This window comes from Lampetra planeri, chromosome 50 (assembly GCF_965212315.1).
Source record: "Lampetra planeri chromosome 50, kcLamPlan1.2.h2, whole genome shotgun sequence".
Taxonomy (NCBI): domain Eukaryota; kingdom Metazoa; phylum Chordata; class Hyperoartia; order Petromyzontiformes; family Petromyzontidae; genus Lampetra; species Lampetra planeri.
Window position 1 is genome coordinate 1947664 of NC_136156.1, and position 16012 is coordinate 1963675.

At 46.9% G+C, this 16012-nt stretch overlaps 1 protein-coding gene across 6 annotated transcripts in view; it reads right to left on the minus strand.

Annotated features, from left to right (window-relative positions):
* Positions 1 to 16012, minus strand: part of LOC144734286 (dystrophin-like) — a 636663-nt gene that overhangs the window by 278468 nt on the left and 342183 nt on the right. For all 6 annotated transcript variants that reach the window (XM_078616432.1, XM_078616429.1, XM_078616430.1 and 3 more), the window contains 2 exons: positions 8108 to 8280; positions 6473 to 6617 (listed from right to left, as the gene is read on the minus strand). In XM_078616432.1, the coding sequence (XP_078472558.1) occupies positions 6473 to 6617; positions 8108 to 8280 (318 nt within the window). The remainder of the gene's footprint in view (positions 1 to 6472; positions 6618 to 8107; positions 8281 to 16012) is intronic.

Sequence of the window (16012 nt, forward strand, 5' to 3'; positions counted from 1 at the left end):
GCGTGCAGACCCCTCGACCCACTCCTAAATGAAATATCGTGGCTCGCAGAGACCAACAATCAGATGCGTTTCCCCGCACTAGATTATCAACAAAAACACGACGGGGGGGTTTTGTTGCTATTTAAAAAAAAAAGGAACACATCTGAGAGAATTCCCTTCCGTCATGAGACATTAATGCTTTCAAGCCCTGGAATAATTTAATTAACCATCACCTGGGAAAAAATAACTTTGGTCAACTGTGGGACATTACTCCAGAGTCACAGTGTTTTCACCTTCGGTTTCTTCAGGGTTGTTGCAGTCCACTCGGCAATCTGCGCAGGTCGTTATGCTGGTTCGGGTATTAAACACAAAAAGGGATTTAATTTTACCCGTGGATTTACGGAAAATGTCGACACCGTGGGTGCCATAGTGGCGAGATGTTAACTACCTCGCCTGGTATGCAGGAGGTTTGTGGGTTCGATCCCGACCCTGACGCTTGTATATTTGGAGATTGCGTGTATATCCCCGTGGTCGCGTGGATTTTTCTCCAGGTCCTCTGGGTTTTCCCTCCACATTTAGAAACATGCGTTTAGAGTATTTGATTGCAATACATTTCTACGTGATAAGCCACTTCGTTGAGCTATCATTTGTGGCCAGGTTGCTTCTGAAAAAGAGCTAAAAAGCTCAGTAGGCCTTACCTGGTAAAATAATAAAAAAAATGTTTTTAAGGGTACTTTTACATTGAAACTATTTGCAGTATTTATAGGAAAAATGTCCAGAAAACTGAATCCTAAATTAAATAAAAAAAATACATGTTGTGAATTCAGACAGTATTTGGTCTGTGGACTTCTGTCAACAGAAACTTCAAGCCGAGGCCGTGGGACATTTAAGCACTGTGTAAATTGTATTGACATTGCAAAGGCAAAAACGAATCCCCAACAAAGGCTGAGCCATGAAAACGCAAATAAATATATCCAATGCTTACAATGCCCACCAATTGTTTGGCACAGATTTTTGTAGCCTGCAATTCATCTTTTTTTCCCTTCAAGTATTTACCCCGAGTGTCCCCCCGTTCAATAAATTAAATGAAAATCAACTGCGTGAAATATATGGCAAAGAAAAAGATCCACCCCTATAGCCTTAACAAAATGTTTGGGTAAGTGCTGTTAGCAAGTATTACGTATGGTGGCTGGCACAGCACACGAAGGGCTGAGTGACTAATGCTACTCCTGGCCACCTTTTGTCTCTGCGGTGCTGATGTTTCACACACACTGCGCCACGTACTCATTGTAAGGTCAAACTGACATTCAGGGAGGCCCAGGACCGGTTCGGATATTCGTCACCGATGTTGAAAGTGAGCGGCAATCGAAGTGCGCTCACCACAACACCTCCCAATACAATGCATACAAACAAGTTACACGAACATACACATACCACACAACTATTTTGAGAATCTCAAAAGTATAGTGGGAATTGAATGACATCAACAGGAATATGTGTTGTACTCATACCACAGGGCCAGGGCTGCCTGTAGACTTATTGGTATTGACAGAAGACAGGGAGCACCAACAGATCACATTGTGGAACACAGTCTACAATCGTTAATTTTTTCTCATGCAACACTACAAATCTACAGACGTGTGACTTCAATTACAACATGATGAGCACAATAATACGCAGCGATCCGAGTTGCAAGCTGCCAGGCATAGCTTTCTCAAAAATTCCGTTACTGCACAAAACTGGGCAGGTTAACCTCGCTCTCTGATGTGTCGTTGCGTTGTTACCTCACGTTGTTATTTATTCACCAGCTGCTCAATTAAGCTCCTCAAGAAGCTCCCGGCATGCACAGAAAGACGTCGGACATTGCGCGAAACGTCTCACGATACAGCCCGACAGCACAAACCACAACAAACACGCCCAGTGATTAATCTGGCGCTTGCTTTTCTCCGCAGGTCACACGCAATGCACCAGCCTCGTTATTTATGTTGTATTATTATCGTCATTACATTTGTTCAGCCAGGAAAGCCTCAAGTCCCAAGGCTCTTTTTTCAGGAGGGCCCTACTAATTTTCGCAGTGGGGGGGGGGTGACGATCGCTGCTTTCCGAGATTAATTCACGAGCAAATGTTTTTTTACTTGGCAAAGTTGGGTCACGACATTGTCCACACATGACCCTGCTCTTTTTCAACTCGCGTCACGTGACCTTTAAACATCCTACCGTGAAAGAGACGGCGCGTCGTGTATCGTTATCGTGTTTAATGCAGCCGCAGCATTACCCAGGGGCAGCCGCGAGCTCGCGCCGCACACCTCGACTACGGGCGACAGCAAAGCGCCAGCGCTGGGGCCTCGCCACCGCCCCCAAGTGGGCCCGACGCTCGTGACGGGAGGGCCGTGCAGGCCGCTCGGTGCAACGGGTGGTGGTGGGGGGGGCGTAATGTGGTTCCCACCACCACCACCACCACCACGTGCGGCGAGGCCCATCAGGCAGCGGAGCTAAATCTCCACGCCGATTCTCCGAGACACCCGTCGTGCGGTTATTAAACTGAAAAATTGCTCCGCTCAAATGCCTTCCCCCCCCCCGCCACCATCCGGCACCACGGCCGTGGCTCTTCAGGCGAGAGCGGGCTTTGCGGGGTTGGTGGTGGTGGCGGAAGGTAAAAGAGGAAAAAGAAAAAAATGCAGCCCGCCGTATCCGCCACAGTTTATCACACAACCCCGCTTCGTTTCATCCTATTTATCTCAGCGCAAACCCCTCTAAATCATGTTAAGTGGATGTGACCCGTTCCGGAATGATAAGCCGTACGGCCAACTTTTTTGGCAAGTAAAAAAAATGCATTTTATTTTAGTTCCTTTTTTCTCTCTCTCTCTCTCAGGACTCTGAGAGAACAATACTCGTAGTTTCCTTCGGCTAGACACGAATTATACAGCCACTAAAGAGCAAAGTCATTTCTTTAACTAGAAATCAGAAGAACCTATATAGATGCTGCCGTGGTGTATCGGTTAGCATACCGGACTGTCAAGTCCAGAGATATCCGGTTCGATCTCTTGGCACGGCAGTTGATATAATGGGGCAAGTTCCTTAAATCCCGCCTGCCTCAGGCCACCCAGGAATATAAATTGGCACAACCACGGCAATTTCAGAGGAAGGTCGCATGTGGCAGAGAAAAGTGTGGGCACTCCCGACTCTACTCAGATGCCTCGCCAGCATGAAATAGTCGTTTCAAAATCTAAACAAATAAAAAAATGTATTTAACCAGGAAAGGCCCACTGAGCTATAGAGCTTTTTCAAAAGCGACCTGACCACAAATGATAGCTCAACGAAGTGGTTTATCACGTGGAAATTTCTATAAATAATAAATATGGAGGGAAAACCCGGAAGACCCAGAGAAAAATCCATGCAACCACAGGTATAACATTCAAACTGCAAATATACAGGTGTCGGGGTCAGGATCAAACTCATAACCTCCTGGTATACCAGGCGAGGTCGTTAGCATCTCTCCACCACGGCATAATAGAGCTCCCTCTAGGGGAGGCCTTCTGTCAGCAGTGGCGCGAACAAAGCAGTTGTAGGGCTGTATCTTTGCTTCTTACAATCGCCTCTACATTGGACCGTTATTTTCTGAGGATTGGACGTATGCATTACATTTTGTCAAAACTCTCCAGCGATAAAGAGCAACACAAACTCACTGACAAGTCCAAATGAACTGAGAGCACGGATTGTTCTCAGAGCACCTCGAACAAAAAGGCAACACACCTTCACCTATTTTTTCTTTCCCGCTAAACTGGAATGACAACAGGCTGCGGTGATGACTTCGCCGGACAGTTTGGACCCTCGATTCTACATACTCACACACTCCACCACCCTGTGTGGACCTCACAGTAACTCACTTGCGTTGACACTCAGCAGCCTCTACATCTTCTTGGTTCTTTCGGTAAAGTCACGTAGAATGGAAAGAATAAAATAATAAAATAAAACATAATAAAATCATTCTCACGACGTTATTATGTTTTATTTTATTATTTTTATTCTTTCCATTCTACGTGACTTTACCGAAAGAACCAAGAAAATGAATCCCTGCAGTCACGAAAGCTTTAAATCGAAGCCTCTACATCTTCAGCATTACCGTGGGCAGATGGCCTTCATATCTCTCGCGCAAATGGCTTCTCACGGCCGGGCACCTTCTCAGGCATTGCTTTTGGCATCAGCTGTGGGCCAGATATGCTACGCTTGAAAATAAGGATGGGTGACCCACCCAGGGAATGTAGTTTTTGGTTGGTGAGCAAGCAGCGTTCGACTGTACACCACATACCTACCTACCTACACCACACACACACACACGCACTGTGAACCAGATTCTGGATAAGAGCAGTGAATTCCCATTACCATTGTGCCCACACTTTGTAGACGATGAAAAAGCATTCGACTCAGTAGAAATTGATGCAGTCGTCCCGAGCTCTCACAAACCGAGGATATATAAGACGGAGAGTTTCGTCACCTTCCCACCTCGTTGTGAACCGTAGCGACGCTGACGCTGCTGCGGTCTGATTGGTTATCACGCACGCAGGACCTGCCGTCAAGTTGTCGCCGATTCGATTCAATCTCTGGGCGCGGCAATTGTAAACCATGGTACAAGTATCTTAATTCTCATCACCTCCCCCTCCCCCCGTGCCTCTGTCCGCTGAGCAGTACAAATGGGATACACCACATCTGTCTGGCAACAAAACTGACACCTTTTGTTTACAAGGAGTCATGTTTGCATAGACCACAATACCTGCAGTCATAATGCAAACAAAAAACATAACTCTGATAATGTATGCACTGTCCTTGAAGTTGATTGGTCCACACCCGAGACAGCTTTCCTTAGAGCCTAGTCTCACATGGGTTGGACCAGATGACGCCAAAAGGCGCACATATTTTTTACTGGCAAATGAGGTTCCAATGGTGGGATACACCACAGTTAGACAATTGGCAGGACGTGTGTGGTGGGATGTAGTGTGGCTACCCCCACCTCTTGAACGACATCACGCAAACATGGAAGACTAGGCCAATTACCCTCCCTTGAGCTCCCTCTAGTGGGAGACCCTTTCCCGCCCCAGCAGTGGCTTGAGCAAGCAATTTCAGGTTTCCACTTTAGCAACCTACTCACCCCTTGCTTCAGCTTTTGTTGTGCAGCAGCAGCAGCTGTTGAAAAAAAGTATTCCGCGTGGAGCTTTCAACAATGCAGCAGATAGATTACGGTGACCATAACGGTGAGTTACCAAACGCTCCGATGCAGTAAACCGCTACTGAAAGTACGGCACAAATGTAGCCATGGTCTGCACTCTGTGCGTTTGCTCGTACATGCTCCATCAGCCCCTCGACTTAGGAGTCATTTGCTTCCATTGAGGCTCCCAATTGGTCTTTTTAAAACCACTTACGGACGTGCGCTGGATAAAGACCGATCTTTGCCGATTATTCTTCTCTTCTTTTCATGTTTAGGCTTCTTTCATCACTGCCAATGTGCTGTGAGTGTCCCTTGAAGGGCGAAACCACCTTACCCCACCCCCCATCGCAATCTTAAGTTACCACAAGTTCAAGGCGCTGCGCAGACTTTGGAGACTTTGGCTCGGCACAGACTGACATTGCATTGTTCCGAGCACTTCACCCCAACCTCCCACGACCACCCCCCCCCATTAATGTTGATCAATTCTCCCGTGAACAAACCCTGGGGCTTCTGAAATCAAGAGAGTGCCCCTCCACCATTTTCAGCCGAGGAAACACACCGGCAGATTTCACCACTTCGTTTCGACCGCACAAGCCACCGCGCTCGCTCTCAACAGTTGAGGGCAACTGAATCGCGCATAATGGAAATGCCTGAGCGATGCTAAACCGATTAACGAGGCGAAAGAAAGAAAAACGCAACACAAGAGGAAGCCCCCTCCTGGTTATGGACGTTGATCACTTCTCACTCGTTCGCCAGCACCGGCGAGATTCTTCAAATCGATGGCGGTTAGATGTATCGCAGAAATCACGTGACGGGATGAGTGTCGTAAACGGGCGCTATGTAAAGTCGTGCCCGTGTAAAGCACCTTGAAATGCGCCCGAAATGTTTTTTGCAGCCAAGCTTGCCAACTCTGCTTAAACGCTCGATTCCCTCTGATGTTCTCTGGCCGCCCCCATTGTATTTATCAACGCGACACACGTTCGTTTGGTGCGCAGCAACCTCCCTTACAAGGCACCAAACGTACACGGGCACAAAGATAACACTCAAACTGATTGGAGCACACAGTGTGTAAGCAATACTGACATTTGGCTTGGCCAATTGTAAAAGGGGCTAAAGTCAGCCTATCTGCTCACCTGCAGCGACACAGCACCAGAGGTCTTCACAGCAACGGACACGTTCACGGCCCAAAGCAAACACACTCACACGCGCAAAGGATATCTTACCAATAACGAATACAGCTGATTTTTTTCGTTTTAAACCTTTAAATAAACGGGAGCGCGAGGGACTTGCCTTCAGGTGAGCCACGGCAGACGCTGGCTCCACGTCCGGCCTCTGCACCTCGCCGATGAGCTCCTCCGCTCCGTTGAGCCACTGGGCCGTGGACACGATGTCGCGGTGCAGCTGCTGCCAGCGCTCGGTGGCGTCGTCGAAGCGCCTGCGTAGAGAGACAGGAGGCACACGGGGAGGGCACAAATTAAAACAAACGCCGGCGTGCCCGCGTACCCGCGTGCCCATGGTGCATCTCCGCTGGGGGGGGGGGGGGGGGGGGGGGCGCACGTGTGTGTGTGTGCTGGCACAGGTGGTGCATCAGCCAGTCATCTCGGTCATCTCGGTCAGTCGACCGGTGGCACCTGCTGGGTCTGCCCCGTAACCTCCTGCCAGCGGGCAATCAACACTTCACGTGGCCTCAAGGTGCACATGGCCTGGCACAAGCGTCGTGGTGACGTCACCGCCACTTAGTGGCGAATGGCGGTTGTTGTTGTTGTTGTGTGCTGGCTACCCAGCGCCCTCACGTACCGTGCCGGCCTTCAAGGGGGCTACTCGCAAATGGAATTTGCCCCAACAGTCTATTGAAGGCTGCGCGGGGGATCTTTTTCTTCGTCTTTGTGTGCGGCCCTGAGCGTTTTTGCAAGGCCGGGGGGGAGTGGAAGTGATGGTGGCGGTCTTTGACGACGGCACATGAGAAGTTGGCGTTGACCAACAACGTCTAAAGTCGCGGGTGCCGATTCATGTCCCGGTGACGTGGCACAAACACCTCTGTGTTAGAGCCATCGGTACACTTTCTATGTTCACGCAGTTTTTGCCAGCGCTAGGCTATTACGGTACAGTGTCACAGACAAGTTTCTGTGCAGCTTTGCAGTTTGATAGAAAAAATTGTAAATGTTGACTATAGAGAACATTGGAACAATTTAAGTTGAAATGAGATTTAAAAAAAAATATCCTCAAATGAGCACTGTGTAGCACCATTGGCAAACCTGAGCCAGCGGTGGACATTCCACATTCCCACTGCTGTGAAGCAGATTCCAATAAGACTGGTGGACATCACACAAAGTGGACCCCCTGATGGACCATTATTTCACAAGCTTTTAAGTGCGAGTCAAATGCTCCTCGAACAGTAACACCAGATCAGATAAATGATGCTGATTCTGATTCTGTAACACCAGATCAGATAAATGATGCTGATTCTGATCATGATGATCCCCCTCCCCTCCCAGTAAACGTGACGATGACTGAAAGATCAAAGATGATAAGATCGGCAATGATTCAATAAATCATCCCAATTTAGGGTCACAATGCGATTTAATAATCCCTTTTTTTTTACAAATGCATTTAAAGGTAGCACCCCTAGTTGCTGCAGGGATGACGTAAACTGATAAAAAAAAACACGATTGATTCGTACACGTGCCATTCAACTTGTGCATCGTGGGATAAAAATAACCAGTATACATATTGACAAAGTGAAACATTGTCCCACCTGACAATTATTACCACAAGACGTTCATAAAATGCGGACACGCGCATGCATGTGCACGTGCGTGAACCCTGTTGACCCCGCCCGCCAGTGCGCACGTGCCCTCCCGAGCAGGCGCTTCACGCACCGCTTGCGCGTCACGTGCCGCTTGCACGCACGTGCGCGCAACGTACCGCTTGCGCGCGTCGTAGGCCTGGTTGACGCGCGAGCGCTCCGTGTCGAGGCGGGTCAGGCTCGCCCCGATGCGAGGCACGTCGGCCGCCGACGCAGCCCTCAGCATGGCCGGCTGCCTCTCCCGCACGCTCAGCATGGCGTCCTCCACGCCGTCCAGCTCTGTCCGGATCCTCTGCAGAAGGGAGAGCGAGCGAGCGGTGGGGGGGGGGGCAGAGGTGTCAGAGCGACGAGACGAGGGTCGGTGAATCACACACGTTGCTGTGAAACTCCCTTCCCGTCGGCGGTTCGGGCAAACGTGGACTACCAACTGTTCTGTCTGTGTGGGATAGGGTGTTGCCCCCTCGCACGCGTAGGATTTCTCCGGGTACTCCGGTTTCCCCCAGTGAATAAACACTCATTAATTGCCCGATAACATTTTAACATATAGAGGACCACAGATCCGCAGGGGGGAATTGTACGTTGGCTCACCGCCTGGCTGCCTCTCCCTGGCTGCGGGTGCTCATCACGGCTCCGAGCCACTCTCTCTTCAAGTGCGAGCCAATACTGAGAGGCGCATCACAAGTTTAAATGATTATTCATTGAGGCCCTCGCCGCGCAATGAGATTTCCTGGGTTTTAATCCGGGTTCCGGTGGCCCGCAGTTACACCGGGTTTTTCAAGTGGAACTCGTTTGCCAGTATCAACTTGGTCATGAGCACAGTCTCTCACTAACATTCAACGTCTTGGGTTAAACACAAATACAAAGGAGAAAACTTTGTAAGTACATATTTCATCATTATTAGCATCACTCATGATCAATTCATTGATGGATGAAGGCCTCCCCCAAGCCATCCCCTACTCTCATGATCCTGTGATGTAATAATCCACCCAGCACCTGTTTATGAGCTGATTTCACAGCTCCATCTCATTGGTGGACGTCCACTCGGATTCCTTCCATCCATTGCCTGCCACTCCATCATTTTTCTTGATCAACAGCCATCATCCCTTCGAGCCGTGATGTGTCTTGCCCAAGCCCAACGACCTTGCTGTTTGAATCTTGTCGTCAACCCGCATACACTCTACAATCCATCCATTACTCTTTTTATCCCTCTATACAATTCCTTGCATGCACGTCGCCATGATTTCTTTTTGCCACTTTTCAATTTTTGCTCCATGATGATCCATATGTCCGTACATCATAGCATGCGGGCACAATCGTTCCCCAAAAAATTTACTTCCTGCTATAGCTGAAAGTCAAATTCCTGTCTTAGCCAAAGCAGATCAGATTTCACATTGGTTCGTTCACCTGATGCATTTTGCTTTAGAACCTTTCAGAGAAACGACATTTTTACGGACGGAGAGCCGTCTATGCTCAGTTTGAAAAAAAAAAACCTCACCACATCATAGCGAACAAAGCAACACAGATAAACAGATATATTTATTGAGGACATCAACCGAGGAGATGGGAGAGATTAACCGAGCTGGTGTGCAGACGCGAGGTGGATTATTAAATCTCAGCATCGCGATAGACTACGGAGAATCGGGGAAGCCTACACCCAGCAGCGGATTAAGCCTGGCTGAATCGATGGCAATGGTAACACACTCGTCGTACGCACGCACACAAATATAAGCAAACTCAAACATATTTACTGCACACTCACACGCATACAGAAAAACACGACACATAGCTTAAACATGTATTACATATACAGAACATACCTCCCACACGTGCACGAAGCAATATATGCATTCACACATAGGTTTAGCGCAAACACACACATGCATAACAGCGATCGGAGTACAGTAATTGTTCTCCCTTGGAGGTGGAGAGAATTCTAATATTGCCTGTAATAGTGCTGGGAATATGGAGGTGGGGGGGGCAATAGAAAAGCACGTCTGCTATGCCCGGGCACCACCTTGTCAATACAATTTCACGTAGTTGCATAGGTATACCGCACGGGCACGATCTCGGGGCATGAGGACACTTAGCAAGCAGACGGAACGGGCGCGAGCCAAGTCAGCCAGACCCTGGGTGTCTCTGCGGTGAGAAAGAGCCGCATGTGGGCAACACAAATTCATTTCCACCATCCCTACGGCCACACTGTAAATCAGATGTTGGATCTCGGCTGTGCGTCCCGGAATAAATATCATTTGCAATATAAAAAAAAAATCCACAATTCACCACCGCTGAGACTGAGTGAGAAAAAAGAAATGGTGCGGCGGTGAGACAGGATTTAATTACGAGGCGAGGCAGATAAGGTTGAATTGCTGCCTTATCTCGATTTGAAATTCTTATGTTCTTACACTGCAACGCTGGGACTTTTCATTCAATTTTATTTTTTTTAACACAAATCTTTCTGAGGAATAGATGAACGTGGCGCAGACTTCCCCCGTCGTAGGCAGCTCTGCAGCATCGCGCCGTATTTATAAGCCGGGAAAAACTACTCAAGTCATGTGCTGCCCCCAATATATTTCTACCGGGGGACTTAGGTGCAAAGTTACCACTGCGCCTCCTGCCTGGGAACACCATGCAACTGGTGAAGATGTATTGCGAGAAAAGAACCGGTGCATTGACAAGAAGTGGCAATTCTACCCCTGACACATTCATTAAGGTTGGTTGGCACTGTGACAAGGTTCTTAGCTTGCAGAGTCCATGATCCACCAGTTCTAGCCGAGCGTCTGCCATCCTGACATTGTATGGCGAGAAAATATTATCAATAGGCACATACACCCCCCCCCTCGTTCCCTAAAGGGATGTGTTTCATCTGCAGCTTCTGCTCCCTTGTGGGGAGAGGAATAAAATGAAATGAGCCTGAACTGTCTACTTTTCTTATGAAAAAGGTGAGACGGGCCTTTCTTGCACACATCCCGTGCAAATAACAACAACTACAATAGTAATAAGTACGTTTGTTTGCCCAGGAAAGAGTCAATGAGTCTCGATATTTTATTGCTTGAAGAGAGTTCTGCCGATAAATGTTAAACCAATTCCTGTACTTAATTAACCGCAATTTATATGCGTAGATATATATACACGGCAAGCTAATGAACATGCAATCTACTATTAATTACTATTAAAAAAAAGGAAGTTTTATTTCAAGCTTTGTGCCAGTTAATTCACAACTGTAAAACACCTCATTCAAGACCTCCTCCTGGCTTTGACATTCCTCCTAGAAGACACCGGTGGTGTAACCATCAACCCCACGTCTGAACATCAACAGGCCATTGCATACATCTCAATCATTAATGGAAAATTTAAGTCAAGCGACAGCAGTTCGATTGTGGTCCAGCCACCCAATCAAACTATGGACGACACAGTAAACCACCATAGCCCTGCGTTCCTTCAACGGAGGACGCAGAGCAAATCTACAGCAGCTCTCTCCTGAAGCCCTCTCATCGTGGCCAGCAGACCTAAACATTGGCATTTAGCTCTTAGACATATTACCATCATACGCAAGAATAGAATGCGACTGTAAATGCAACACCCTTTAACATCAATGTAACGTGTTTGACGGAAGCCCAAAATAACCTCGTTTGTGCTTTTTTTTACATGAAATCCTCAGTAAGTTTACATCAGTAGGCCATGTACAATTAACATATTTCATTGCCCGCGACAATGTACTTCCTCTTTGTGACATTGAATAGAAAGGGGACCACAAGGAATGATTGAAGTTTGAAATGCACACTTGAAAGAATCGTGCGTTCCGTTTCCCAGCCATGCATTGAGGAAACATTTAACAGAGCTGTTACGGTGGACTCTATGTGATGTCAACACGATGCCATGTAACAAGACGTGGCAAGACGTGGCATGGCAGCGTGACATGACGTAACGTAACATGACACGGTATCCCCATGCTCGGAAGGCTAACACAGATGGACCCATGGCCTTTTGTGTGTCGCATGATCCTTTATCGGGTAAACCGCCGTGTGATGATATAAGCATCGCGAGGTAGGATTTAAAAAAAAAGAAATGAATGGAATGCAAAACAACAGCGTGTAATGCGGTTGTATTATGATCCCTTAATGAAACAGGACAGGCCAGGCTGCTTCACCATGGGAGAAAAAACCCGAGATAGGCTTCAAATTAATTAATAAAAGAATCACACATCCCCGTGAATTACCGTAACGCTACCATGATTAGCCAAATGAGTCAACCCAGATTTTCCACAGTGCCCAAGTCAGGCATTGCCCATAGATTATATGTGATTGGTGTAAAAAAACTATCCATCATTCAATTACGCTTATTGGCCGCATGTGACGTATGCCCTCCTGAAAGCCCAAACGGACTCAGTTGGCTAATTGTGGTAAAGTTCAATTCACTCCTTTGCAATTTAAGTGATATCTAACAAGGGGAATGGGAGAGGGAAGCAATAATCAATAGTGAGCTGCAGCTGAGACAGGCAAACGGCTTTTTACTAATTTACTGAACACAACACTCCGTATGAATGCATGTTGTTGGCTGGCTCGCCAGCCAACACACACAGAAGCCTACAAAATAGAAATGGATGCTTGCATTTTAAACACGGACATGCAATAAGTGTGGCACAAAACAGGCTTCATTAACTGCAGTGCTTGCAACCAGGGCCTACTAACATTGACCACAGGGTTCTGTGGCGTATTTGTGCAAGTATACAGCAAGCTGTTGCAGGGCACAGTGCAAGAGTTTTCCAGTTACAGCAGTTAGATACGGAGCTATAGCGACCATTCCTAACTTATGAATGACCATTGTGGATTTAAGAATCACAGTCAACTTAAAAGGTGGCCATTTTGATTCATCACCAAATTAACCTCATGGCGGTACCCCAGGGTACCATAGTACCCCGGCTCCCGCATAATGCCCGTGATACAGTCATGTTTAGTCTGTTGATGATCGGCGATGCGGCAATCGACTCGTCTCGACGAGCTGTACGCGATGCACCACTACGATGCGTACGAGCGTTCAGGGTTTCGGCACAATCGTCCTCGCTGCGTTTCAACATTGCGGAGTAGCGCCGATGTCGGATTGATTGGTACCCCAGTCGCGGCGTTAAGTACACCCCTGGAAAAAATAGTGTCCCAGAAATAAAATATTTAATTGCCTCAGCCACTTTGTATTATTTGGTACCCCGGGGTACCGCCATGAGGATCAACTGTCCTTGTCTATTTGTTTTTATTCCTTGGGATCCTCCCTCATGATGCCGTCTGGGAATGATGCCGTCTGGGAATGGTCCCGTAACAATGTTTTGTTTTAAACAATTTTGGGGGGGGGGGGGGGCTCAAACAAACACAACCTTTCAACAACAACGACACGTCTCTCTCTTTCTCTCAAATGTCGAAAACGCACACTGCTTCACTCCAGCCCTCTGTCGACATCACGCGCGCGTGCAAGTTTTCTTACACCGATAAAATAGGCCTTGCACGGAACCCACCACTTGAGTTGCCACCACTGAGGCACAAACAAGTGGGACACAGCACGGGAAGAACAATGTCTCACAATGCCGCAGGAGAAACTACGTGTAAATACGTTGTCTTGAGTGCGGTGTATTATTACACAACTCACACAAAAAAAACGGGATATTTTTTTAATGCCCTGGGAAGACGAAGAAATTTCCCAGGACACAGCTGCTACGGCAAAAGTATGATACTGGAAAAACCAGAACAGTTGGCAACCTACCTCAGTGCAGGTTTCTGTTTACAAATCATCTCATGCCCAGTGAAATACGAACTGGAGATTGGGAAAGTCGAGTATATATACATAATAACAGTGAATGTCTGATTGGGTCCTAGTTATGTTTAAACACCTGCAGTCCAACGTTCACATTTTATCTGTGGAACGGTGAGCGACGATGCTAGGAGTTGCAGCAAGTCCTATCAACCCCTGGCCAATTAGCACCCCACGTCTACTAATTAGGAGAAAATTGCAGTGCACATAACCCTATCTCGCGCACCAACTGGAGCACAGCGTTCGCGCGAGCGAAGATCCCGCGAGACCGGCGTCGAGGTATGTCACGAGGACGAGGGTTGAGATTTATCAGCTTGGAAGCCACAATTCTTCAATCGCAGTCACAATCAAGTCACCTGTGTTTCGTGTCCACGATGTCGTGTTGCGGGCAAATGTTGTCGTCGTTAAATTTACAGCTCATTTGTCAATCCACTGCTGGATTAAAACCCTCTCACACCGTGTGGGTCATGGGAATTATTTAACAGCATTTAACATAATTATTTAACATAATTATTTAACATAATTATTTAACAGTTGGGTATCACTTGGCCACTGATGTTTTAGCCATGGCTGGGAATCGAACTCTGCATATATGCATTTTGTACTTATTTCAGACTGTACGTAGCCAACCGTGCTAAATCGGAGATTCGGGGGAAAAACAATAAACACAAATACACAAAGAACACAAATAAATTCGTTTTCAATCTCGCACAGTGCTACCAATCACTACATCATTGCTCCAGAGCACAGTGTTAAAATCGACGCGTCGCTTTGATGATTCATGCAGAAAGATGAATCATTGTCGGCCTCAATAGCTGGGCAACAGAATCAAGGGGATCATTATTTATAATTCACCCTCGATGCCTGCGGTACAAATTCACCTCAAGCCACCAGAGTAAAATCATTCAACTGATAGCTCGCAATAGCAGAGAGATCACAGGGTGGGATCATTTGGGTGCAGGTGTCATGACAAAATGTGCTCACAATTGCCTCCCACAACTCTGTAAATGTCGGTTAACTCCAACACAGTTCCTCGAAGGTTTCCGTAAATCCCTCTCTGTTATGAACCACGGTCAACATTCCTTACTTTTTTCGTTTCGCTTATACAGCTCTCTGGTTCGCGTTGTTAAATATTTATCACGCTGGCATCTAAATCCGTATCTAAGCAAAAAAAATGGGGCATACATTTCTGCAGACACGTACTGATTGCCGCGGCTAGTTATATTACATTCCTGTGGTGCTGACCACACGATTTTGAAAAAGCGTGTTCCAGCTCTCAGAAACAATGAGTTAAGAATAAAACTAAAAATACGGTGGGGGGAAGGGGGCCGGTGGGGGTTTTCATTAATCCTTCGCCCAACTCTTGCGGTGTCGTAGAGATGGGTGATTTAGCGTGCGCGGGGCCCTTTACGCTGTGGCCGAAGCTAACCACCACACTCATTAACCCACGAGGTTCTGCTATAAGCAGCTTATGAAGTCTTATTAGCAGCCCAGGGGCATTATTTATAAAGGGGGTGCGAGGCTGTCTGATGTTGTTTCCTGCCCAGGTTCGGTAAATCCAAGGCAGTGCTTTTGAACGTATTATAAAACTAGCGGTGAAATGTTTTTATTTTTGTTTTTAAACAGCATAAACAAGACAGAGCGTGCACATTTAACAGTAATGTAGAATGCGCATAGTTGGAGGGTTATAGCTTCACACTGGAAAAGAGGAAATTTCATTACATTCTAAAAAAAAAATTCGGGGTTTTGTTTGTGTAATGAAAAAGAAACTAATAGCGTTATTTGGCGAGAAGAATACCGCATTGACAAAGCCAACAACATTTGGCGAATACGTCATTAAAACATGATGGATTTAGTTAATGCAATATTTATGCTACGCAATGTATTTTGGGCGATGCGCAATACTTACCAACGTTAACGTGTTTATGTCCGTTTATTGTAACATGAACAGAAATGAATAACAATAAAAAAGATACGACAATTATAATACCGTAATTGAATCCCCATTCGTATACTACACCCCATAATTGACAATCCATTCTAATGCAAAAATGCATTACATTTCAATGAATGCATGAATACTGAACTCGGAAAGCAAAGCTAAAGCGATCGTACATTTGACAAAAACTGGAATTCATGAACGCATCGTCACAAATGGGGCAACGTGCGATAGTCATCGGAATAACAATGGGACGGATGGCAACACAAGGTTGGGGCCAAGTGCCACT